Below are 26,445 nucleotides of genomic sequence, written 5' to 3'. Positions count from 1 at the left end.
ATTTCAATGTAAAACTTGGATTCCCTATTGTGGCCCCGCCCTACCCCCGGGGGTCATGATTTGAACAATTTAGAATCTACACTACCCCAGGATACTTTCACATAAGTTTCAGCTTTTCTTGCCTAATGGTTCTTGAGAAGAAGATTTTTAAAGATTTTTCTTATATATTTCAATGTAAAACTTGGATTCCCTATTGTGGCCCCACCCTACCCCCGGGGGTCATGATTTGAACAATTTAAAATCTCCACTACCCCAGGATGCTTCCACATAAGTTTCAGCTTTTCTGGCCAAGTAGTTCTTGAGAAGAAGATTTTTAAAAAAATTTCCTATTTATTTCAATGTAAAACTTGGATCCCCTATTGTGGCCCCGCCCTTCCCCCGGGGGTCATGATTTTAACAATTTAGAATCTCCACTACACCATGATGCTTCCACATAAGTTTCAGCTTTTCTGGCCAAGTGGTTCTTGAGAAGAAGATTTTTAAAGATTTTTCCTATATATTTCAATGTAAAACTTGGATTCCCTATTGTGGCCCCGCCCTATCCCCGGGGGTCGTGATTTTAACATTTTAAAATCTAGACTATCCCAGGATGCTTCCACATAAGTTTCAGCTTTTTTGGCCCAGTGGTTCTTGAGAAGAAGATTTTTAAAGATTTTTCCTGTATATTTCAATGTAAAACTTGGATTCCCTATTGTGGCCCCGCCCTACCTCCGGGGGTCATGATTTTAACAATTTAAAATCTACTGTGGCCCCGCCCTACCTCCAGGGGTCATGATTTTAACAATTTAAAATCTACACTATCCCAGGATGCTTCCACATAAGTTCCAGCTTTTTTGGCCCAGTGGTTCTTGAGAAGAAGATTTTTTAATGACCCCACCCTATTTTAGTCTTTTTTTGATTATCTCCCCTTGTAAGGGGACTTGGCCCTTTATTTTAACAATTTAGACTCCCCTTCAGCCAAGGATACTTTGTATCAAATTTGGTTAAAATTGGCCCAGTGGTTCTTGAGAAGAAGTTGAAAATGTGAAAAGTTTACAGACGAACGGATGGACAGACAGATGGACGGACGGACGACGGACGATCAGAAAAGCTCATTGAGCTTTCAGCTCAGGTGAGCTAAAAAAGAAACCTAAGAATAACAAAATTTTTAAAATTCAGATGGTTTGCTATCAATAGTTTTTTCAGCAATTGCAACAAGTGTATACCCTATAAGAAAAATAATTATACATCACTCAGATGAAAGTAGATTACTCTAAGTACATTTCTAAACAATATCTAAACTATATATTTTTCACTCAAGAATTAGAAACACACAACAAGAGCATCAGTTGTAACAAGTCTATAGGCACATACCCTGTAGAAAAATATTTCACTCAGATGCAAGTAGATTATGTGCATTTCAATAACAACATCTAAGCTATACACATATCACTAAAGTGAGTATTCATAAAAACACACGAGGCCTATGGACTATGACACTAACCTGATTTACAATTTCCTAAAAAAATGTGTGAATGAAGCTTTCTTGGTTAAACTTATTGTAATAGAGATTTTAAAGTGATCATGTGCAAAATTGTTTTCTCTACTTTGGTCATATTCTAGCCCCGAGGTGGACATATGTGAATGCTTCATATCATTCTCCCAACTGTGTACTTCGTAAAAAAAAAAAAGAAAGAGAAAAAAGGACAACAAAGTGGGCTAAGCAATACCAGATTGCAAAAAATACACCCACAAAGTAATAAATAAATTAGAGACCTTGTAAAGATAGATTGTACACTTGTAAAAAAAATAGCTTCACATATAATGCTACAATAAAAAGAATTATCTAAATATGGTAAAGCCCTCATCACAACCTATATAGAAATATTAACCATTCTACAATACAGTGAAATCTAAATGATTTTCAAAAAGTTATCAAACAATAAAAAAAAGATTTACACTTTGATGAACCAGTATCCCCTACAATTAAAGGATTCATCATGTTAATTAGTACATGATCATTGTGGGCCATCACACTCAGCAGTTCTTGCATGCCTCAGTAACTCTTGGTTTTTTTTGGTCAACACACTAAGCAGTTCTCGCATACCTCAATAACTCTCTGGGCAATGCTCACAGCTTTCTCGACTTGCACCTTGGTAAACCTGTCTCCAGGTAACTGTCCATCAGAAGGGTATCTCATTGTGGTGTGGAGATTGGTGATATTACTAGCAAACTCATTCACTGGGTCACGAGCTGAGGCAAGAGAGGGAGAAGCCGAGGCAAGCAAGGACAAGTCATGGGTAGTCCTATAGAGGTTGGCAATGTTGGCATCCTGACCATACAATACAGCCTTCAGTGCCTTCTCACAAGACTAAAACAAAAAAAATATTCCCTTATAAAAACAATAGAGGTGTCCAAATAAAAAGATTTTGCTTGATTCTACTCAACCTACTGAATGTAATTAATCAAAATTTTGGCCATAACTTTTATAAGTGCAGAAAATTATGTGAAATTTTTTAAAGATATACAATCATGTATTTATTCATAAACAGCAATGTGGTGTTTTATGCTGACCTCAATTATGGAATGGACATATGGCCTCTATTAAATCAAACTGAGACCAATATCAGGATTTAAGTAAAACCTGACAGGTTATTATATTTTCAGCTACTTCACTCTTATTGAAATAACTTGTTTTGAAATATGGATTATTCTAAAATCAAACTATATCCCAAGTGTCTTTTTTTCCATTATCTTTAAAACAAGAGATCCCATTGGCCACAAAGCTCACCGGAGTAACTATGACCGTTCTTGTTCTTCACCATCAGATTCGGTATATTCCCATGTAAAACTTCATCACCATTGTGCCCCCACCCTACACCCCTGGGGGACATGAAGAGGCCATGGCCATTCATGTGAACAGCTGAGTCACTTTGGCCCTCCCATTCTTCCTCGGCAGATTTTTTCCCCTATATATTTCTATGTAAAAGTAAGATCACAAAATGTGTCCAATCCTACCCAATCCTCCTCCCAAAGAATGATGCTTTAAAAAAATTTGAATCTATAATTATTTATTTAACTGAGGATGCTTCCATGTCAATAAAACCAATTTTGCCTTTGCTGTTCTTGAAAAGATTTTTCCTTTACATTCTATGTTAAACTTGGATTGCCCATTGAAACCCCACCATTCCCCCAGGGATCATGATTTGAACAAACTTGAATCTTCACTACCAGTCTGAGAGGAAATTTCCATAAAAATATTACTAATCATGACTGTGCTGTTTTTGAGTAGATTTTTTTTCTAAATATTCCTATAGGCAAGACTCTGATTGTCCAATGTGGCCCCATCCTACCCCTGGGGGTTATGACTTGAACAAACTTGAATCTAAACTACATGAGGATGCTTCCATATAAATATGCTTCAATACAAGTATGACTTATTATTGACTTCTTGTTCCTAAGAAGAAGACTTTAAAAGATGTTTCTTCTATTTTCCAATGTAAAACTTAAAGTGGCCCCATCATACTCCCTGAGGATCAGGATTTGAACAAACTTGAATATACACTACCCAAGAATGCTTCCATGTAAATATGACTAAACATAACTTGCTGTTTTTGAAAAAAAAAAGACGGATGTTTACTTTATATGCCCATATAAATCTTTGATTGCTCATAGTGGTTCCACCTTTACCCCCAGGGGGGACATGATTTTAACAAACTTGAACCTATTTTATGTCTGGAAGCTTTTAAATAAGTTTATTTTTTTCTGGCCCAGCTGTTCTTGAGAAGATTTTTAAATGACCCACCAATCTTTACTTTTCCTTAATTATCTCTCCTTGAAGGAGTGAGGCCCTTCATTTGAACAAACTTAAATCCCTTTTCTTTACCTATGGATTGTAAGTGCCTAGCTGAAATAGGCCCAGTGGTTCTGGAGAAGATGAAAATGAAAAATTTTGATTAGAAAAGCTCACTTGAGCCTCTGCTCAGGTGAGCTATGTACACACTGTCTTTGAATAATGTAAATAAACTATATAAAAAAGCGAATTCTGAATCCAAATTAACGAAAACTTTTGGGATAAATCTGAGCAAACTAGCAATGATATACATGTAAATGTAGTGTGCTGCTGTTATTGAAATCTTTAAATCTAGTGACCTTTCCATTTAAAGCTGAACACACTTCATAAAAGGAATTTGTCTGCCATATTCGATTATTCACTCGCTATATATCTGAAGGCCCCTATATAAAGCCACTCACTTAGTCACTGTTCAGTGTAATCAGTCGTCACTGATGTAGATGGACACATGCTACACAGCACTCACTTTTGAAAAAAGATTAGCTTTAAAATTTAACAAGAGGCCCATGGGCCACATCGCTCACCTGAGCACATTGTCTAGGAAAAAAAGCAAAAATCAGTACAGTATTGAAAAGTTTACAGGGAGGGGGGGGGGGGGTGTTGAATTTTAAACTACCTGATGATGCTTTCATATCAATATAACAAATGGCTTTGTTGTTCTTGAGCAGCAGATTTTTTTCCCATATATTCATTTGTAAAAATTTGATCCCCCATTGTGGCCCCACCCTACCCCCGGGGCCCTCATTTGAACAAATTTCATACTACACTACCCAAACATGCCTCCATATCAATTTGACTAATCATGGCTTTTCTGTTCTTGAGAAAAAGACTTTTTCCTATATATTCCTCTGTAAACTTTGATCACCCATTGTGGCCCCAACCTATCCCCGGGGTTATGATTTGAACAAACTTGAATCTTCACTATCTGAGGATGCTTCCATATAAATATGACCAATCATGGCTTTACTGTTCTTAAGAAGAAGATTTTTAACGATATTTTCCTATATATTTCTATGTAAAACTTTGATCCCTCATTGTGGCCCCACCCTACCCCTGGGGGTTATGATTTGAACAAAATTGAATCTTCACTACCTGAGGATGCTTCCATATAAATATGACCAATCATGGCTTTACTATTTTTAAGAAGAAGATTTTTAGAGATATTTTCCTATATATTTCTATGTAAAACTTGGATCCCCCATTGTGGCCCCACCCTACCCCCAGGGGTCATGATTTGAACAAAGTTGAATCTACACTACGTGAGGATGCTTCCATATAAATATGACCAATCATGCCTTTGCTGTTCTTAAGAAGAAGATTTTTAAAGATATTTTCCTTTATATTTCTATGTAAAACTTTGATCCCCATTGTGGACCCACCCTACCCCCTAGGGTCATGATTTGAACAAACTTGAATCTACACTACCTGAGGATGCTTCCATAAAAATATGACCAATCATGGCTTTGCTGTTCTTAAGAGGAGGATTTTTAAAGATATTTTCCTATATATTTCTATGTAAAACATGGATCTCCCATTGTGGCCCCACCCTACCCCCAGTGGTCATGATTTGAACAAACTTGAATCTACTCTACCTGAGGATGCTTCCATATAAATATGACCAATCATGCCTTTGCTGTTCTTAAGAAGAAGATTTTTAAAGATATTTTTCTTTATATTTCTATGTAAAACTTTGATCCCCATTGTGGACCCACCCTACCCCCTAGGGTCATGATTTGAACAAACTTGAATCTACACTACCTGAGGATGCTTCCATAAAATATGACCAATCATGGCTTTGCTGTTCTTAAGAGGAGGATTTTTAAAGATATTTTCCTATATATTTCTATGTAAAACATGGATCTCCCATTGTGGCCCCACCCTACCCCCAGTGGTCATGATTTGAACAAACTTGAATCTACTCTACCTGAGGATGCTTCCATATAAATATGACCAATCTTGGCTTTACTGTTCTTAAGAAGAAGATTTTTAAAGATATTTTTCTTTATATTTTTATGTAAAACTTGGATCCCCCACTGTGGCCCCACCCTACCCCCGGGGGTCATGATTTGAACGAACTTGAATCTACACTACCTGAGGATGCTTCCATATAAATATGACCAATCTTGGCTTTACTGTTCTTAAGAAGATTTTTAAAGATATTTTCCTATATATTTCTATGTAAAACTTGGATCCCCTATTGTGGCCCCTCCCTACCCCCGGGGGTCATGATTTGAACAAACTTGAATCTACACTACCTGAGGATGTTTCCACATAAGTTTCATCTTTCCTGGCCCAGTGGTTCTTGAGAAGAAGATTTTTAAATGATGCCATTATTTTTTCACTTATTCCTAATTATCTCCCCTTGAAAGAGGGCGTGGCTCTTCATTTGAACAAACTTGAATCCCTTTTACCCAAGGATGCTTTATGGCAAGTTTGGTTGAATTTGGCCCAGTGGTTCTTGAGAAGAAGATGAAAATGTGAAAAGTTTACGACGACGCCAACGATGACGACGACAGACAACGGACAAATTTTGATAAGAGAAGCTCACCTGAGCCTTTGGCTCAGGTGAGCTAAAAAGTAGGTCAAGGTGACCTACTTTTTTAGTTGACGTACTCCGAGGACCCAAGATACATCAACTGACAAAGCTTGATGATCACAGGCCTTGAATTATTCAAAATATGCCTCTAAATCATTTTGAAAAAGAATGGCCACAAAATTCAAAAAGTATGTCACCATGACCTACTTTTGAGTCAACATGATATGAGGTCATTAGATGCATCAACTGACAAGATTTGATGATCCTAGTCCTTATAGTAAGCAAAAAATCAACATTTTAATAAACTGTAATTTTTGGTCAACTTTTAAGTGACCTTGAGACCACGCCCTTTGTCCCAGGGTAATGCCTTGAACAATTTTTAATCTACAACATATCTACATCCTTTTTTTGTAAGTTTGGTGTTGATCTGCCCAGTGGTTCTTGAGAAGAAGATTTTTTTAGCAACCAGTACTTTTGGTTTTGTTTACCTAATTATCTCCCCTTGTTTAAGGGTCACAACCCTAGTTTTAGTATAAATGGGAGCCCTTGGGCCAAGGATACCCTGTGACAAATTTGACAATAATTGGCCAAGGGGTTCTTGTTCAAGTTTATGCACATCACACAAATGGCATAGCATTAGCTCTTTAGCTAAAAACAATCAAATCAGGAAAAAGAACATGGTTGAAAAATGTCAGACATTTTATACAATATGCCCAAGGGCCTTGAATCGCTCTTCTGATAAACTGTACAACCTATCACTTCTATTTGAAGCCTCTAAGTATCCTGTATATTTAGATAAAGCCTTGAAATTCCAAAGGTAGGTCATCATGACCTACATTTTAGATGAAACACTCTGAGAACCCAAGATGATTCTAAGCCAATTAGTACCTGAGAGTAGGTCATGGTGACCTACTTATCACTTGTCATTCTCTGAGGACCCAAGATGCATCAAATAAGTTTGATGATTCTAAGCCAATTAATACTTAAAATATTTAAAAAATTATAACCATAAAATTTCAGAAGTAGGTCACAGTGACCTACTTTTCAGTTGTTGTATTCCAAGGACCCCAAATGCATCAGCTGACAAAGTTATATGATTCTTAGCCAATTAGTACCTGAAATATTCAATTAAAGCCATAAATTTTCAGAAGTAGGTCAGGTGACCTACTTTTCAGTTGTTGTACTCCGAGGACCCAAGATGCATCAACTGACAAAGTTTGATGATTCTAAGCCAATTAGTACCTGAAATATTTAATTAAAACCATAAATTTTCAAAAGTAGGTCATGGTGATCTACTTTTCAGTCGACTTGCCCTGAAGACGTTAATGGTAATCTAACAACCAAGCTTTATGATAAACGTGATGACTTTAACTTTTCAATCGTCAACTTCCCTTACTTATGCAGCAATATACCTTCATCACCTGCATACGGGGTTTATATCTCTCAGTTGATTTGATACACAAGAGTATGCTCTATGTATGTACAATTTCTAAAACGAGGTAAATTATTGTCAAACAAGTTGATGAAACAAGAATATCAGCAGTCTCGTTTAAAGTCATCATTTCGTAAGTTCTATGGTCGATACAATAACCTTGTCAACAAACACAATTTATCATTGAGTAAAATGCTGACTAACATTTTTCATACTAATTGTTAGGCCATTATTTACACACTGAATTGTTGACGGATTTTTCCGTTATTTCCCGATCATGACAAGGAGCACACGGCGGGTATGACCGGTCGGCAGGGGATGCTCACTCCTCCATGGCACCTGATCCCACCTCTGATGTTTTGGAGGTCCGTGTTTGCTCTGCACCTATTTTGTAATGTTTAATGGACTTTTGAGCTTGAATGCTGTTCGTTATCTCCATATATTTCATTCCTACTGTATTTAAAACTTTGATCACCCATTGTGGCCCCATCCTACCCCTGGGGGTCATGATTTGAACAAACTTGAATCTAAACTACCTGAGGATGCTTGCATATAGATATGACCAATCATGGTTTTGCTGTTCTTGAGAAAAGAATTTTTAAAGATTTTCCCCATGTATTCCTACTGTATAAAAAAAAACATTGATCACCCATTGTAACCCCACCCTACTCCCAGGGGTCATGATTTGAACAAACTTGAATATACACCACCTGAGGATGCCTGCATATAGATATGACCAAACATGGCTTTGCTGTTCTTGAGAAGATTTTTCCTATGTGTTTCTATGTAAAACTTTGAATCCCAAATGTGGCCTCACCCTACCCCTGGGGGTCATGATTTAAACAAACTTGAATCTACACCACCTAAGGATGCTCATATAGATATGACCAATCAGGGCTTTGCTGTTCTTGAGAAAAGAATTTTTAAAGATTTTCCCTATGTATTCTTACGTAAAACATTGATCACCCATTGTGGCCCCATCCTACCCCGGGAATCAGGATTTGAATAAACTTGAATCTACACCACCTGAGGATGCTTGCATATAAATATGACCAAGCATGGCTTTGTTGTTCTGAAGAAGAAATTTTTTTAAAAGTTTTTTTCCTATGTATTCTATGTAAGACTTTGATCACCCATTTTGGCCTCACCCTACCGGGGGGGGGGGGGGGGGGGGGGGGTGTTCAGGATTTGAACAAAAAACTTGAATCTACACCACCTTAGGATGGTTGCATATAGATATGAACAATCATGGATTTGCTGTTCTTGAGAAGAGAATTTTTAAAGATTTTCCCTATGTATTCCTATGTAAAACATTGATCACCCATTGTGGCTCCACCCTACCCCTAGAGGTCATGATTTGAACAAACTCGAATCTACATTACCTCACAATGATTCCACATAAGTTTCATATTTTCAAGCACAGTGGTTCTGAAGAAGATTTTTAAAGGATATCATTAATTTTTTATGAATTCATATTTATCTCCCCTTGGAAAAAGGCATGGCCCTTCATTTGAACAAACTTGAATCCACTTTACCCAAGGATACTTTGTGGCAAGTTTGGTTGAAATTGGCCCAGTGGTTCTGGAGAAGAAGATGAAAATGTGAAAAGTCTACGACGACAACAACGACAGACAATGGACAAATTTTGATCAGAAAAGCTCACTTGAGGCTATCGTGACCTACTTTTGAGTCAACATGATATGAGGTCCTTAGATGCATCAACTGACAAGATTTGATGATCCTAGTCCTTATAGTAAGCAAAATATCAACATTTTAATAAAATGTAACTTTTGGTCAACTTTGAAGTGACCTTGAGACCACGCCCTTTGCCCCAGGGTGATGCCTTGAACAATTTTTAATCTACAACATATCCTCATCCTTTCGTGTAAGTTTGGTGATAATCTGCCCAGTGGTTCTTGAGAAGATTTTTTAGCAACCAGTACTTTTGTTTCTATTTTCCTAATTATCTCCGCTTGTTTAAGGGTCACAACCCTTGTTTTAGTAAAAACTGGAGCCCTTGGGCGGAGGATACCCTGTGACAAATTTGACAATAATTGGCCAAGGGGTTCTTGAGTTATGGCCCATATTCTGAAAAGTTTACGCACACCTCACAACCGTTCATGGTAGCTCAGTCGGTAGAGCGCTCGCTCCATGACCAGGAGGTCATGAGTTCGAATCTCTGCCGCGACTGACTTAAATCAATAAAAAATGGGTAGCAACTGTTCCTTTGCCATGTGCTCGACACTTTGAACTGAAAATTGCGGGTCCTTTGGATGAGACCTTAAAAATTGAGGCCCGTGTCACGGCAGGCGTAGGCATGATAAAGATCCCTCACTGCTCAATGGCCCTGAGTGCCGAGTAAAGGTCAAAATTTGAAGCCCTTCATCGAGATATGGTGACGTCTCTATACGAGTGAAAAATTCTCGAATGGGAAGTTAAATATACAATTAATGAATCACACTGCACAAATGGCCACAGCATTAGCTCTTTGAGCCTTTGGCTCAGAAGAGCTAACAAGAGGCCCAAGGGCCTTAATGGTCACCTGAGTACAATACAACATTTAATTTAGAGGATCCATGGAGTATAAAATGAACTGAAAGATGAAGCTTTGTTGCCCAAATGGAAGAAAAATACGGTGATCAGGATCAACAAAATAATTAGTCTAGTACTCATTAACAGTTCATAAATTAGGTTCTAATCTGTTCCCCATTTATCACTATCACCATCTATACTTATAAATTAATAAATTTTGCAAATAAACTCCGAAACGGGTGCACCAGAGTTCTTACTTACTGCTCTAACAATGCACTAGACACAAGCTGATGTCCGTAAACTATATTTGGATTTCACTCGCATAGTAAGTATCGTACATGAAATTAAAAGTCTACTTTCATTTTCTATAAACAGCCATGAAATAGCCAAAACGTGAGTACGGTGGCGTTTCCGGTTGGCGGATCTAAGTTACTGTTAATTTTTAATGAAACTGACAACAAGATCGTTCATTTATCACATAAAACGTCACCACTGAATTATTCAATCAAAACTCGATTTAAATGATATAAAAGAAATAAGTTGTGATAACCGATTAAAGAGGGAAATGTGCAAAATATTTTCGTCATTCACCGATCTTTATATTGACGGAAGCTTCTAGAACATCATATAGCATCAAACCCGATGTTAAGAAAAAAAACGAGGCGATTATAGCTACCTGACCATTAAAAAAAGCTTTTGTGTAAATAGTCATATAATTGGAATAATGGTTAATCACTGATAACACTATAAGTTGTGAATATAATTATATATCGAAAGACTATTACATATACATGTATGTAGTAGGTTTTCTGAATAAATTTGTCGGTAAAAGTATATATTCCTTACTGAGAGCATCGTGGCAACGAACCCGAAGTACAATTTGTACTTCGTAATAAACTTGCTTACATGAAAAGAGAAAATTAATGAATAAGGTATTGTTCATATACAATAAAGGATGTAAAATTTTGCGCTTTAATCAATGCACAGTTAATTTCTGAATACAATCTTTTATAGCTTCAATAATGTAGCCCTCTCCTTTTTTGAGGGGGGGGGGGGGGAGGGGCAGAGAGAGAGAGAGGCCAGAAAATATCAGATCAAAAATAATAATAATAATAAAATTAAATTAAAAAAAAATCGGAGAGGGCTACATTATTGCTGCTTAGTCTTTTGTACCAAATACTCAGCCTATCCATAGGGCGTTAAAAGCTAATTTTTACACAGGTACTTGGTTCTTGGTTTATAAATATGTATGTACCTTATTGATAGGTAAAAATGTAAAGTACATTTTTACATATCAATAAGGTACAAACATTTTTATAAACCAAGTACCTTTGGATTTGTGAATTTTTACACCCCCCCCCCTTTTCAATTTATTAGTAAAATGTGCATATTCGTTGCTTTTATCCTTAACGGAAATGAAATAATCTTGAGCATCTGAAGTACAATATCCATAACGTAGTATAACAGGTTTCACAATAAAGGTCAATTAATGAAATTGCAATTTTTCAAGTTTAAAAAAAAAAATAATAATAAAAAAAATAAAACAAACACAAAAACGGGGGGTGGGGGGTTGGATAGGTAAATCTTCTTCATGCGGGATTTTGAACAAAGTATTTGTTCCTGCTATAAGTCTGTAGGCTGTCAATAGAGAACTACAATATATTTTCTGTCGGTATTGGTATAAATTCAATTCCCTGCGCTTGTGCGGGATTTCATCTAGTATAGTATATTAACAAACTATCAGTGCTTCTGTACTATTTTAATTCCTTGTTGAAATCTCTTACATCGGCCTCTCTTGGTGTTTGATGAACATTTAATAAGACAAGTTATTTTTGTCTCATTTTTATTTATCTATTACTTACAAGTCTACCTGATCATTAAAACTATGAAAGTACTTTTGTATTATACAATAAAAATTATTGCATTATTCTCTTATTCTATTAACCTGTCAAGTACATTATTTACAGTGATTAATTATCAAAAGTAAATGGCAAAGGGGAATAACTCCTGTCAGTAGAATACAAATTAAACTAGCCACGACCAGAACACTTGACCAAAATGGTCCAGATGTTCAAAATATGGTAAAATATCTTTCCTGATTAAAACTTTTACTCTTTTTGCCTCTGATATGCCCAGGTGCAGAGAAGATTTTTAAAGAAATAATGCATTTTTACTACAGATTCACTATATTTTTTTAGTCACCTGAGTCACTCATGTGTCGTCCTTCGTATGTTAACTTTTGAACATTTTCAACTTCTTCTCTAGAACCGCTAAACCAATTTCAACCAAGTTTGGCATATAGCATCTTTGGGTGAAGGGGAACAAAAATTGTGAAATTCATGGTCCCCCCCCCCCCCCCCCCCCCCCCCGTGGCCGCAGGGGTGGGACTAAAACCACCAAAATTAATGCAATCTTTAAAAATCTTCTTCTTTACTCCTGGACATCAAGCAGTCAAACTGTTGGCATGATTGTAATAAGCATTGAGCCCTCTACCAAAATTGTGAAATTCATGGCCCCAGGGTCAGGGGTTCTGGTGCTAGGGCGGGGCTATATAGATCATATAGTGAAAATGCATTAATTCTTTAAAGATCTTCTTCTCTGCTCCTGGGTATTATTTAAGCTAACTAAGTGCATGGTTATGATAAGCAATGATGCCTCTTCCAAAATTGTGATATTCATGGCCCCTTGGTCAGGGGTTCTGATGTTGGGGGGGGGGGGGGGGGGCTCAATTGATTATACAGTGAAAATGCATTAATTCTTTGAAAAATCTTCTTCTCTGTTCCTGGGTATTATTTAAACAAACTAAGTGTATAGTTATGATAAGCAATGATGCCTTTTCCAAAATTGTGAATTTCATGGCCCCAGGGTCAGGGGTTCTGGTGTTTGGGCGGGGTTATATAGATCATATAGTGAAAGTGCATTATTTCTTTGAAAATCTTCTTTTCTGCTCCTGGGTAAAAAACAAACTATCTAAGTACAAAATTATGATGAGCAAGAGTGCCTCTACCAAAATTGTGAAATTCATGGCCCCTGGGTCAGGGGTTTAGGTGTTAGGGCGGGGCTCTATTGATTATGTAGTGAAAATGCATTAATTCTCTGATAATCTTGATCTCTGCTCCTGGGTATCATTTAAGTACCAGTCCACATAAAAATCAGACAAAATTGTATGAAAGTGATACATGAAGGTTTTCAGAATTCGATGATTTTTCACTCATAAATTTCTCTTGCAATATGAACAATGTATGTAAAATGAAAAATGTTTTGAGTCATGGTTACCATGGAAACCCGGCCAAAGAAATTTCCTTAGCAACCGGCAATTTTTTCCATGTTGATGGACAAAAATTCACCTATCTTTAAGGCTTAAAATAAAATTTTAATACCATGAAAATTATTCTCAATTACTGGTGTAATAAAGATACACATTTAAAGTGTTTTAATAATGCAATGAAAGAAATTTAGGTCTTAAGTTAGTTCTGTGCTAGCCATTGGAAGGTACACATGTTTTGCAATTTCTGCTGATTCAGCATTTTTCGTGATTTTGGCAATATTCAAGGCCAAATTTAAAAAAAGGCCAGATTAATACAGCTGTTGCGTGTATTTCACATAAAAGCAGATGAATTTCTCTTTCAGAATTTGAAGTCAAATCCATGGGCCTTTTTGAAAATTGAATCTGTTGCCTAGCAACAAATATGGGCATTTTGATACATAAAATGAGAAACAATGTAAAAAGTTTACGGAAAAATCAAATGAATTGTTATCTACAAAAACGAAAAACAAATCTTAAAATAGTAGTATTAAATTTGGACTTCCTAGCAAATTATTGAATATTGTATAATTATTTATCTCCATAGCAACAACAGGTTCTCCATAGCAACGGGCAAAGAAAGTTAATTTTGACATGTATTCATGTAATCTTATTAATATTTATTCAAATTAAGTCAGAAAAATGTCGTTGAGCAAAATTGACAATGAAATGTTGGTCTTATTAAAGTTTATTTTTGGTATACTTAATCAACCCATGGCAACTATTACCAGTACATGACAACCAATGTGCACTATGCCTCCTGTAAAACAGATTTGACTTTGGGATGATATTGTTTGTCATGGAATTGAATATTCAATTAATGTGCTGATAATTGTATATGCTGAGTGTGTGGAAAGAATGTAAAATGTTGTAGCAAATTATTGAATATCGTACATTGACTTATTTCCATAGCAACAACAACACTTCCCCATAGCAACGAGGCAAAGAAACTTAATTTTGACACATATTCATGTAAACCTGTAAAATCTATCTAAATCAAGTCACAAATATGTGTTTGAGAAAAATTGACATTGTCGTGTTTGTTTTAGGAAAATATTTTTGTACTCATTTAACCCATAGCAACGATTCCTAGCACATAGCCAGCAATTTTGTCAGTATGGGATTCATTCTCTGTAACCGCTGTATTGAAAGATTTGGCACTCGTCACAGATTTCGGGGATACATGTACGACTCTCAAATAATCACTACAGAAAGCATTACAATGTAACAATTATTCCTCATAAAAATAAATGGATAAATAAAAAGAATATCGTTACCATGGAAACGTATCTAATAATATTTGGTAAGAGGATTCAAATTGAGTAGGAAGATCAGGATTTAATTATTCTATTTATACTTATTACAGATTGCAGAGTTTTCTTTTCAAACAGTTAGAGGATAAACACGTTTGTTCACATCTAAATATAGAGTTTTATGCATCAATAACCTCGAGTAATACTTAGGTCACATTTATTAAATGATTTAAGCCGATGGTCGGGCGACCAAATTATTATCGTATCGTCGGCTGAAAAACTTAATCAGACGATTCTAGTATCGGGCGATGCAGAGTAGTCACATTAAGGACATTGGCAAGTCAAGGTTTTCCGGAGAAAAAAGGTTTAATACATGGGTTTTTTTACTTATGAAATAGTGATTGAGAGTGATCTCCCGTGTAGAATTCTCTAAACGGTGAAAACCAATTAAAGCCAATGTTTACAGAGGTAAACAAAAGCACATGTACTTCCTTCAATGGGTAGAATCATCTATACAGCAAGAAAGAAAAGTAGTAATGGCTTTTTTATACATTGTATTCAGGGGAAAAAGAACCAACAGGTCGTCATTTACCATAGTTGTGCTCAGTATGCTGGGAAGAGCAAAGATGTGATATATGCTGAAAGGTAGACAGACTGAGATCAATTCCTATGTTGTATGAAGGAAGCAGCATTTAGTAACAACGAATAAAAATTGAAATAAATCCATGCCAATATTTTTATAACAATGTGTTTCAATCAATTTAGTCAATTAAATGATAGAATCAATCAATCAGTCTGACTCTCTTGACCATTATGAATAATATGTAATTATAGCTGTTAAGGGAAGTAACTCCAAAAAAAAGATCGGTGCTGGTATGTCCATGCCTTATATATACATTTTCAGTCAAAATATCTATAAATCATAGGAAATGAAGATACAGTAATGTATATAATACAAAAACTAAATGAAATAAGTGGGTTTTGGAGAAATATTATGATGAAAAATTATGTAAGTCCCTTTTATCAACATTTTACATACCGGTAGGAAATGCATTGAGAATTGCAAAAACACTGATATGACAAAATCTAAAAAGGAAGGTTGGCTTGGTAGGTTAAACAATCCAGAATATAGCCTGCTTAATACAATTAAACCTACTCAAGAGTTCTTGAAAAATTCTATACGATAACCAGGAACTTTGCCAATGTCCTTTTAATTCCTAGGAACACCGATGCCTTTACATGTTAAAAATCGCTAAGTAGGCCAACCCTTACCCGATCATCGTTTGCTGAGCCGCTGTTTGATTTTCACCGTCGGCTGACATTTTATGAAAACCCAATCCTGAAATGTCGATCGACCTACGACCGACATGACAAACTGTCTTGCGATGGTTGGACAATGATCCTTATATTGACATGATGCCTTATAATTTCCATCCTAGCAATGTTGAAGGAATCGGCCACCAATGCAGAAAAAAGTATAACTTGTCCCGACAGACACAAAATTGGCCGGTTGACGCAAAAAGAAGAACTCAAAATCAGACAAGACAACACCCGATGAACTGCCGACTGTCCCCCGAAGAATCCTATTTTTGTTTCAAAAAACTTCGGCCATTGGTCATTTTTGGAAATGTGACTTGGATTTAAAGTTTTCGAAAGACTAAAAGAATAACGTAGACTTAAAAACAGGTTGTGTTAAACAAATTTAAATTAAATTTGAAACCAACAATATCATACATTTAAAATATGGAACAAAACGTTTTAGGGGAATCTATGTATTAAATCTCTGTTTTTGCTTTTTATCTGCTATTGTATGCATTATTTATTTATGTACGTTTGAATTTTTTTTTTTTTTTTGAATTTCTCACTAAAAAACTATATCTCCCTCCAGGATTTCTTTTTGTAAAATAAGGGGTCATGGGCCACAAGTCTCACCTGAATCTATCTGTTCCTGCTGTTATTTGAATATTTTCGCTATATATTCTTAAGAAGTTGAAATGACCCTTTCCTAAATTAATATGATCATGCCAGATTACCTATCGGGTCCATGATTTTGGCAAACTGAATCTGCACTGAATGAGGTGCTTGGTTATCAATATACTTATAATCTTCTTTAAGATTTTTTCCCCGAATGGCATCTTCTCAGGCCTTTCCGGCAAGCCCCGAAAATACATTTAATGTATTTAAATCACTGGATGTTAAAAATTTGTACAAAATGAAGTGATATGTAATTTTATAATTTATGTAAATATTTAATAAACATAGTTGATTGTTCCTTCTGTGGTATATTTTAATATCTTTACATTCAATGAAGATCAGTTGCATACTCCATTGTAAAAAAGTCTCCCTACATTTATTCAAATGTTTCTTAAAATGGGTTATCATAGACGCCTACGTACATGTAACAAATTCGAGGTTGTTTTTTCCACTTGTCCCTCCCCCCCTTTAAACCTCATCCAATTCTTAAGACCATGATATGAAATAACTTGGATTTACACAGAGACAAAAAAGTATATGTCAGCTTCTTAACAACAAGTAAAAGATACAAGCTTATATCTGATCTTTTGAAAAACAGAAATTATCTCAAATGAACACAATATATGCTAGATCAACATTACCAGGGTTAAGGGTTTTATTAGGTGTATAGAGTATAATTTTATGTGCTTGCTCACTTAATCTCTACCTTTTCTTTCACTGCATTTCATTTCCGGTATATTGCATAGCATTTCCGACATTTTTTAATTTCATTTACGACAACTTTTTTTTTCATTTCCGACAATTTTTTGTATTTCCAGAATATTTGCAGGATATCTTTCTGGCAATTTTATGTTAGCCAAATAGGTGGAAATAGAATTTTTAAAGAATTAATTTCAAACTACGTTTTCAAAATATAAATAAAAACATATAATACAATACATTTATACAGGTAGCATTAAGATTTATGGCATTTTTCCCTGTGCTGCATGTACATGCATATGTGATGTCTTTGTTTTTAAAAACATAAAAACATTCTTCTGTCTTCAGAGAATCCCTTCAACGATGATGGTTTTTTCATGGCCATAGGAACCGGGGGAGCACGGGGGCCCGTGCCCCCCCCCCCAATAATTTTGCCAATATATAGAATACTATAGAAAACTTCGCTACAATATGTTTGTGCCTACTCAATAATAAAGTCTGATGACCTTTTTTGCCAAGGAATTTTTGGTAGTTGATAGTGCCTCCCAAATGAAAGTGTTTGGTTGCCCCCCACCCCCCTCAACTGAAATTGCTTCCTATGGGCCTGTTTTTACGTCGACTGGTTTCTGTATGCCTTATAATTTATATCCTAGCATATCTGATTTCAAACTTAAATCTGAACATTTAAAAAAGGAGATGACGAAAGTTCACAATACTTACATGTGTCTCAGGGAATCTTTTTAATCATTATTTTGGCTTCAAGCAAAACTCATTATTTGGATTTCAATGATTTCTCCATGATTTATTGATTAAAATTTTTCATAAGTGAAGTCTTCAATCCTGCTTTCATTGCAGAAAAGTACTACTTGAAAAAATGTCGGAGATAAAAACTTTAAAATGTTGGAAATAAAAGATGAAAATTTCAAAAAATTCCGGAGATGAAATGCAGCCATTGAAACTATGCCCATAATATCGTGCACATGTCTTGGAGTTAATCCACAATACACACTAATGTGTGTGTACAAGTTACATGAAAAACATTATTTATGGAATACATCCTTATTTTGGTAACAGATCAGAGATAGATGTAAGGAGTAGGTGAACAAGGCGTGCAGAATGCCTATAGCTTCAGATATGTAAAAAACCAAATTCAATTTGTGAAATTAGTATTAGTAAATTTCTTTTTATTGAAATTCCTGAAATTATGATAAAACTTTTCCGAGGAAAATTTTCCCGGCAAAAATTATACTGTTATTAAAAATTAATGGGGTATTCATGGGGATCGAACCCCCTAGCAATAAAAATCCTGAGTATCATTTTCCTTTGATACCAACGCGCTAACCACTACGCTATACAACTCCTGATAAATAGTGGCATTTAAATCATGTTTGTGATATGACCCTTGACTAAATGGACTTAAAGTATTTCTTAGAGGATGCGAATGTTGTGTCATAAAAGTGTATTTTTAAGGTATAGTGGGTCTTTGCTCCTTGTCTTTGTTTACCAAAAATGTATATTTTTATGCAAACTTTGACGGTAACCTTTCAATAAAATGGAGCGATGACCCACTCATATCAAAAAAATATGTTATAGTATGAGAAAATGATCGTTTTGCCATCTTTAGTGTGTGTGTATGCTATTTCATAGGCAAATAATTTCAATCTTCGTGAGATTTTTGCAAATTGTGGAAATTTTACATAAAGTATACTTTAATGTTAGATGATATATCAAAGAAAATTTTGTAATTGAGATTTAATTTTTCACCTTTATGTTTGTTACACTATAGGCACTTCGCTTGCCTTGTTCGCCGATCTTCTTTGTATCAGTAATTTGAGGAATCTTGATCAATTCATTTTAGAGAGCTTTAATAAGTTACACTTCTGAATTTACACAGAGGGCTAAAATGGTACATGCACTGATCGAAGTGGGAGTAAAAAAAAGATTTGTTGTTACATTCATTCTTAATGAAATTAATTCTTCTTAACTTTTCAAGTGTTGTTACTTAAGGTGTATAAAGCAATAAAAGACCTGCTACATGCTTTAGTTGTCTGTATTGCAGAATTTGTTTTACATTCCATTCGACATCATTCATACCTACTTTGAACTGGAATGTTTTTTCGGTGAATTATGAATTTTTATGTTTAGTTGCTAAGGGGATTGCATATTGCCATGGCTTAATTATTAGGAGATTGCATGTTGCCATGACAACAACTGATAGAACATTTTATATTCTTTCCGCTCTCTCAACATATACAATCATCAACACATTAATTGAATATTCATTTCCATCACAAACAATATCATCCCAAAGTCAAATCTGTTTTACAGGAGGCATAGTGCACATTGGTTGTCATGTACTGGTAATAGTTGCCATGGGTTGATTAAGTATACCAAAAATAAACTTTAATAAGACCAACATTTCATTGTCAATTTTGCTCAACGACATTTTTCTGACTTAATTTGAATAAATATTAATAAGATTACATGAATACATGTCAAAATTAACTTTCTTTGCCCGTTGCTATGGAGAACCTGTTGTTGCTATGGAGATAAATAATTATACAATATTCAATAATTTGCTAGGAAGTCCAAATTTAATACTACTATTTTAAGATTTGTTTTTCGTTTTTGTAGATAACAATTCATTTGATTTTTCCGTAAACTTTTTACATTGTTTCTCATTTTATGTATCAAAATGCCCATATTTGTTGCTAGGCAACAGATTCAATTTTCAAAAAGGCCCATGGATTTGACTTCAAATTCTGAAAGAGAAATTCATCTGCTTTTATGTGAAATACACGCAACAGCTGTATTAATCTGGCCTTTTTTTAAATTTGGCCTTGAATATTGCCAAAATCACGAAAAATGCTGAATCAGCAGAAATTGCAAAACATGTGTACCTTCCAATGGCTAGCACAGAACTAACTTAAGACCTAAATTTCTTTCATTGCATTATTAAAACACTTTAAATGTGTATCTTTATTACACCAGTAATTGAGAATAATTTTCATGGTATTAAAATTTTATTTTAAGCCTTAAAGATAGGTGAATTTTTGTCCATCAACATGGAAAAAATTGCCGGTTGCTAAGGAAATTTCTTTGGCCGGGTTTCCATGGTAACCATGACTCAAAACATTTTTCATTTTACATACATTGTTCATAGTTCAAAACAAATCTATGTGTGGAAAATCATCAAATTCTGAGAACCCTCATATATCACCCTTTGTCTGATTTTTATGTGGACTGGTACTTAAACATACTAAGTGCATGGTTATGATGCACAAGGATGCTTTTTTCCAAATTTGTGAAATTCATGGCCCCTGGGTAAGGAATTTTCGTGTTGGGGGGGGGGGGGGGCTCAATTGATTATATAGTGAAAATGCATTAATTCTTTGAAAATCTTCATCTCTGCTCCTGGGTATTATTTAAACAAACTAAGTGCATGGTTATGATAAGCATTAATGCCTTTTTCAAAATTGTGAAATTCATGGTCCCAGGGTTGGGGAAGGGGGGGGGGGGCTCTATTGATTACCGGGTATATAGTGAAAAAGCATTATTTCTTTGAAATTTTCTTTTCTGCTTCTGGTTATAAAGCAAAGAAACTACAGTACCTGGCCATAATACAGTAAGCAAAATGGACGCTGTTAAAATTAAAATTAACATATGATGTTTTTCCTCTTCATTTTATCGATTGTAATATGATAAAAAATAATGACAACTACACACATCCATACATGAGTGTAACATCTGACATCACACACATGGGAAGTTCCATAGATTTATTTTTAGTACCATAACATACGTAAATCAAAATGGCTCCGAGGGGAAAAGACCTTTCACTCGAGCAAAAGCAGACAATAATTAAATTGAATGAGAGTGGCTTAAGTAGCCGGAAAATTTCGGAAATTATAGGAATAAGTCCAAAATCCATACAGAAGGTTGTTAGACAAAATGCTGAAAGGGGTTCCGTGGAAAACAGAGAAAGACCGGGAAGAAAATGATTGGTGGGTGAAAGAGGTGATCGTGTCTTGTCAAGGTTGGTGAAGAAAAATCGTCGACAGACTCTGTCAGATTTAACTGATGAATTTAACGAATCTGTACCACAGAAAGTGTCTAATACAACTGTAAGAAGGAGATTAAAAGAACAGAAATATCAAAGATGCTCCATTTGAAAGAAAGTAACAATCTGGAAACCAAATCGTCAAAACCATGTTTTGTGGTGTCGGTCCAAATTAGGGTGGACAATGGAGGAAAACTGGAGTCAGGTCATTTTTTGTGATGAGATGAAAGTTGTTTTAGGTAAGGACAGAAAAATTTACATCTGGAGAAAACCTGGAGAAAGATTTCAGCCCGATAATGTCTTGGACAGTATAGTAGTCATTCGCCCCTCTCCAGCAATATCGGCTATGTTCTGGGGGTGTAATTATCTTTTAATGGTGTTGGAACTTTGACTGAAGTAGAAGGAAATATAAACTCTGAGAAATATATTTTGGTCCTAGATTATCATTTGTGGCCTCTTGTTGCAAAGGAGTTTCCTGCAAGTCCCTGGATTCTACAGGAGGATAATTGTCCGGTGCACCAGTCCAGACAGATGGTTGAATGGAAAATGACAAACAACATCCCTACACTTACAGTACCTGGCCTAGTCAATCACCAGACATTAACATAATTAAATATGTGTGGAGGACAATTAAGATCAGACTAGAACATCACCTGGACGAAATTAAAAAACGCAAAGACCTAGTGCGTATTGTGAAAGACATATGGGCCTCTATCGATTTGAAGACGAACAGAAAACTGTACACATCAATACCAACACGATTACAAGCTGTAATAAAAGCAAAAGGTTACATTACCAAGTATTAGTAAGGTAGGATAAATTTTATTAAATATCAATTTGAAAAAACAACTTTCAAAACTGCAAATGTGCACGTATATTTTTATAATGGCAGCCATTCTGCGTACTGTATTATAGCCAGGTACTGTAAGTGTATAGTTATGATGAACAAGATCGTTTCTTCCAGAATTATGAGTTTCATGGCCCCAAGTCAGATGTTCTATATTGATAATAAAGTGAAAATGTGTTAATTGATTGAATGAAAATCAACTAAGAGCATAGTTCTGATGATGAGGGTACCTCTACCAAATTTGGGAATTTCATGACCCTAGGACATGGGTTTTAGTGTTAGGGTAGGGCTGTGTTGAATCTGTAGTTAAAATGCATTATTTCTTTGAAAATCTTCTCTGCTCCTTGGCATATCTAAGGCAAACAGAATAAAACTTTTAATAAGCAAGAATATTTTTACAGATTTTTGAACATCAGGACCATTTGGTCATGTGTGCTGCAGGGAAGTACAATTAAAAAATCAAGTACTAGCCCATGGACTAGTGGCAGCAATAAAGTAACTAGCCCCAAGTAAAAAGTTACTAACCTAAATGTAAGGGGGGTGTGGGGGGGTGGGGGGTGGAGTATCAACTAATATTGAAAAAAAAAGATTATTGTTGAAAAAATCAGGGTTTTAAGGTCATTCTTTTAAATTAAATTTTAATTTTCACTAGTAAATTGAAACATGTATAAATTAATTATGATAGAAATCAAAAATGAATTTAAATAAATGATTTTTCCTTTTTCTGTGCATTTCACTAACTCATCTAAAACGACGATCTTCATATTCTTGGTAATCATAATCATACAGATTTTCTAGCTCTGTCATACGATCGTCTTGTTTCTTTTGATTCTCTTGAATCGCTTTTAATATGTTGAGAATCTCATTCTTGTTATTTGGCGCGGAACTATCATGTCCTCCGCCATGACCACGAGAACACGTGGAAGTGCCAGTCGAAGTCGACGAACTCGACAACGAACGTAAGTTAGATGGTGTCTTCTCCGAAGACAATGATTTGTTCGGGGCTTTTTTCTTTCCCTTGACCGGTGCTTTATCATCGTCAGGGTTAGGAACGTCCGCCATGACGCACGTGGTTTGTACTTTCAAAACCGATGAAAAAATATCTGACCACGTCAGACAAAATCGCCCCCGCATACTGATCTGACCACGTCAGAAACGATAATGAACTCTGAAAAAGTTGTAAGAGTATATTGACCTCGTCAATATGTAAAAATATGTCAATAATGATCGAGCAAGTAAGACCACGTCTACTCGCTCCGGCTACTTGCAGTTGAATGACTTGGCGGCTGCGCAGTACTATTCACATTATCTCGGAAGTGACGTTTACGAAAAATAATCAGGGTTTTAAGGTCATTCTTTTTAAATTAAATTTTAATTTTCACTAGTAAATTGAAACATATATAAATTAATTATGATAGAAATCAAAAATGAATTTAAATAAATTATTTTTCCTTTTTCTGTGCATTTCACTAACTCATCTAAAACGAAGTTTTTTTTCCATCTTAAATTATTAAAAACACTGGAAATATATTTCATGTAAATCACATAACACTCATCTTTCAGTTGATTGAGTGATCGTAAATAATTTAATGAGATATCTGCCTTTATTTACCATAAACACATGAATGGAGGAAATTCGGAGAAGAAAAAAACGATTGTTTTTGGAAGTAAATAAGGAAGTGCTGCAAAATGGACAAAATTATGGAGATTTATGAACAACTGGAGCATGCTGCCTGGAAACTTTTCAATGGTTGGGAAGAACTAATAATCTGTTAATACTCTGCATGGTGATAGTGCTAAATGGGAGATAGATTAGAATTTAATGTATGAGTTGTCACTGAATACTACACTAATTATTTCATTGATCCTGAACATCCTATTTCTCTTGCTTTTGGGCAACAAAGCTTCATCTATCAGTTTATTTTATACTCTATGGATCCTCTAAATTGTTGTTTTATACTCAGGTGACCATTAAGGCCCTTGGGCCTCTTGTTTCACTATATTATCAATAGACCCCCCCCCCCCCCCCCCACACACACACACACGGAGAAACACCAGAGCCTTTGACCCTGGAACCAGAAGTTTGCTCATCATAAGTAATCACTTTGTTAATCTGCTTAACACTAAGGAGCAGGCATGATTATTTAACAAAATTAATGCATTTTCACTATATTATAAAGAGCCCCACCCTTACACCAGCACACCTGACCCAGCAGTCATGCAATTCACTACTCTGGAAGAAGCACTCTAGCTCATCATAACTACACATGTACACTTAGCTTCTTTGCTTTTTAACCAGAAGCAGAAAAAAAATATTTCAAAAAAAGTTTGCTTTTTCACTATATAATCAATAGAGCCCCCCCCCCCCACTTTTCACCAGAACCCTTGACCCTGGGGCCATGAAATTCACAATTTTGGAAGAGGCATCCTTGCATATCATAAGAATGTACTTAGTTTGTTTTAATAATACCCAGGGGCAGAGAAGATTGTTAAAGAAATAATTCACCTTTACTATAGGATCTATAAAGCCCCGCCCTAGCACCAGAACCTCTGTCCCTGGGGCCATGAATTTCACAATTTTGGAAGAGGCATCCTTGCTTATCAGAACAATGTGCTTAGTTTGTTTAAATAATACCCAGGAGCAGAGAAGAAGATTTTTTAAAGAATTAATGAATTTTCACTATATAATAAATAGAGCCCCGCCCTGACACAAGAACCCCTGATCCAGGGGCCATGAAATTCACAATTTTGGAAGAGGCATCCTTACTTATCATAACTATGTATTTAATTTGTTTAAATAATACCCAGGAGTAGAGAAGGAGATTTTCAAAGAAATAATGCACTTTCACAATATGATCTATATAGACTCACCCTAGCACCAGAACCCCTGACCCTGGGGCTATGAATTTCACAATTTTGGTAGAGTCACTCTTGTTTATCATAACTATGTATTTGTTTCAATACTACCCAGGAGGAGAGAAGATTTTCAAAGAAATAATGCACTTTCACTTAATGATCTATATAGCCCCGCCCTAGCACCAGAACCCCTGACCCTGGGGCCATGAATTTCACAAATTTGGTAGAGTCACCCTTGCTTATCATAACTATGTATTTAATTTGTTACAATAATATCCAGGAGTAGACAAGAAGATTTTCAAAGAAATAATGCACTTTCACTATATGATCTATATAGCCCCGCCCTACCACAAGAACGCCTGACCCTGGGGCCATGAATTTCACACTTTGGTAGAGGGTTCAATGCTTATTACAATCATGCCAACAGTTTGACTGCTTGATGTCCAGGAGTAAAGAAGAAGATTTCTAAAGATTGCATTAATTTTGGTGGTTTTAGCCCCACCCCTCAGGCCCCAGGGGGACAGGGACCATGAAATTCACAAATTTTGTTTCCCTTTACACATAGATGCCATATGCTAAAATTGGCTGAAATTGGTTAAGTGGTTTCAGAGAAGAAGCTGAAAATGTTCAAATGTTAACACAAGATGGATGAAAACAGATAGTAATAGGTCACCTGAGTGACTCAGGTGACCTAAAAATAAATATAGAACAAATGATTTTATTTTCACTATTAGTGTTTTAATTTTTTAAAAAATGAATTGTACTATTGGTTCAGGATTATTCTAAAGATTTTGGGAATCGGGAGCAAAATTAAAAATATCCTCACAGGACCAAAAGGCCAATTTCTCTTTATATTCTTTTTCAATTAATTTTGCTCAATTTATTTGCTTCATAATAATGAAAAAATTGATTGTGCCTTGAATTGCAATATCTGTAGTATACTGTAAAATTAAACATATAGATGGAAGGAATATGACCCAAAATTTATAATTATCAAGTATTCCTATTTAAATTTGAACATTTTATGATAAAAACTGTTTAAGTTAAATATCACATCACAACAAGTGTTGAAAGACAGAGAGATGGACATGATTCCTATGGGTATCCTGCATTTCATGTG

The 26,445-nt window shown here is 35.4% G+C and overlaps 1 protein-coding gene across 1 annotated transcript in view; it reads right to left on the bottom strand.

The window, feature by feature from the left end:
- Positions 1-1,929: 1,929 nt before the first annotated feature.
- Positions 1,930-26,445, bottom strand: part of LOC133200678 (sacsin-like) — a 110,271-nt gene continuing 85,755 nt past the window's right edge. The window contains exon 15 of the mRNA XM_061336445.1: positions 1,930-2,350. Coding sequence (XP_061192429.1) covers positions 2,060-2,350 — 291 coding nt within the window. The 3' untranslated portion in view covers positions 1,930-2,059. The remainder of the gene's footprint in view (positions 2,351-26,445) is intronic.

This window comes from Saccostrea echinata, unplaced genomic scaffold (assembly GCF_033153115.1).
Source record: "Saccostrea echinata isolate AGI-Se365-2 ecotype Australia unplaced genomic scaffold, CSIRO_AGI_Sech_v1 ptg000041l, whole genome shotgun sequence".
In the NCBI taxonomy this organism is placed as follows: Eukaryota; Metazoa; Mollusca; class Bivalvia; order Ostreida; family Ostreidae; genus Saccostrea; species Saccostrea echinata.
This window is presented reverse-complemented; position numbering and strand designations above follow the sequence as displayed.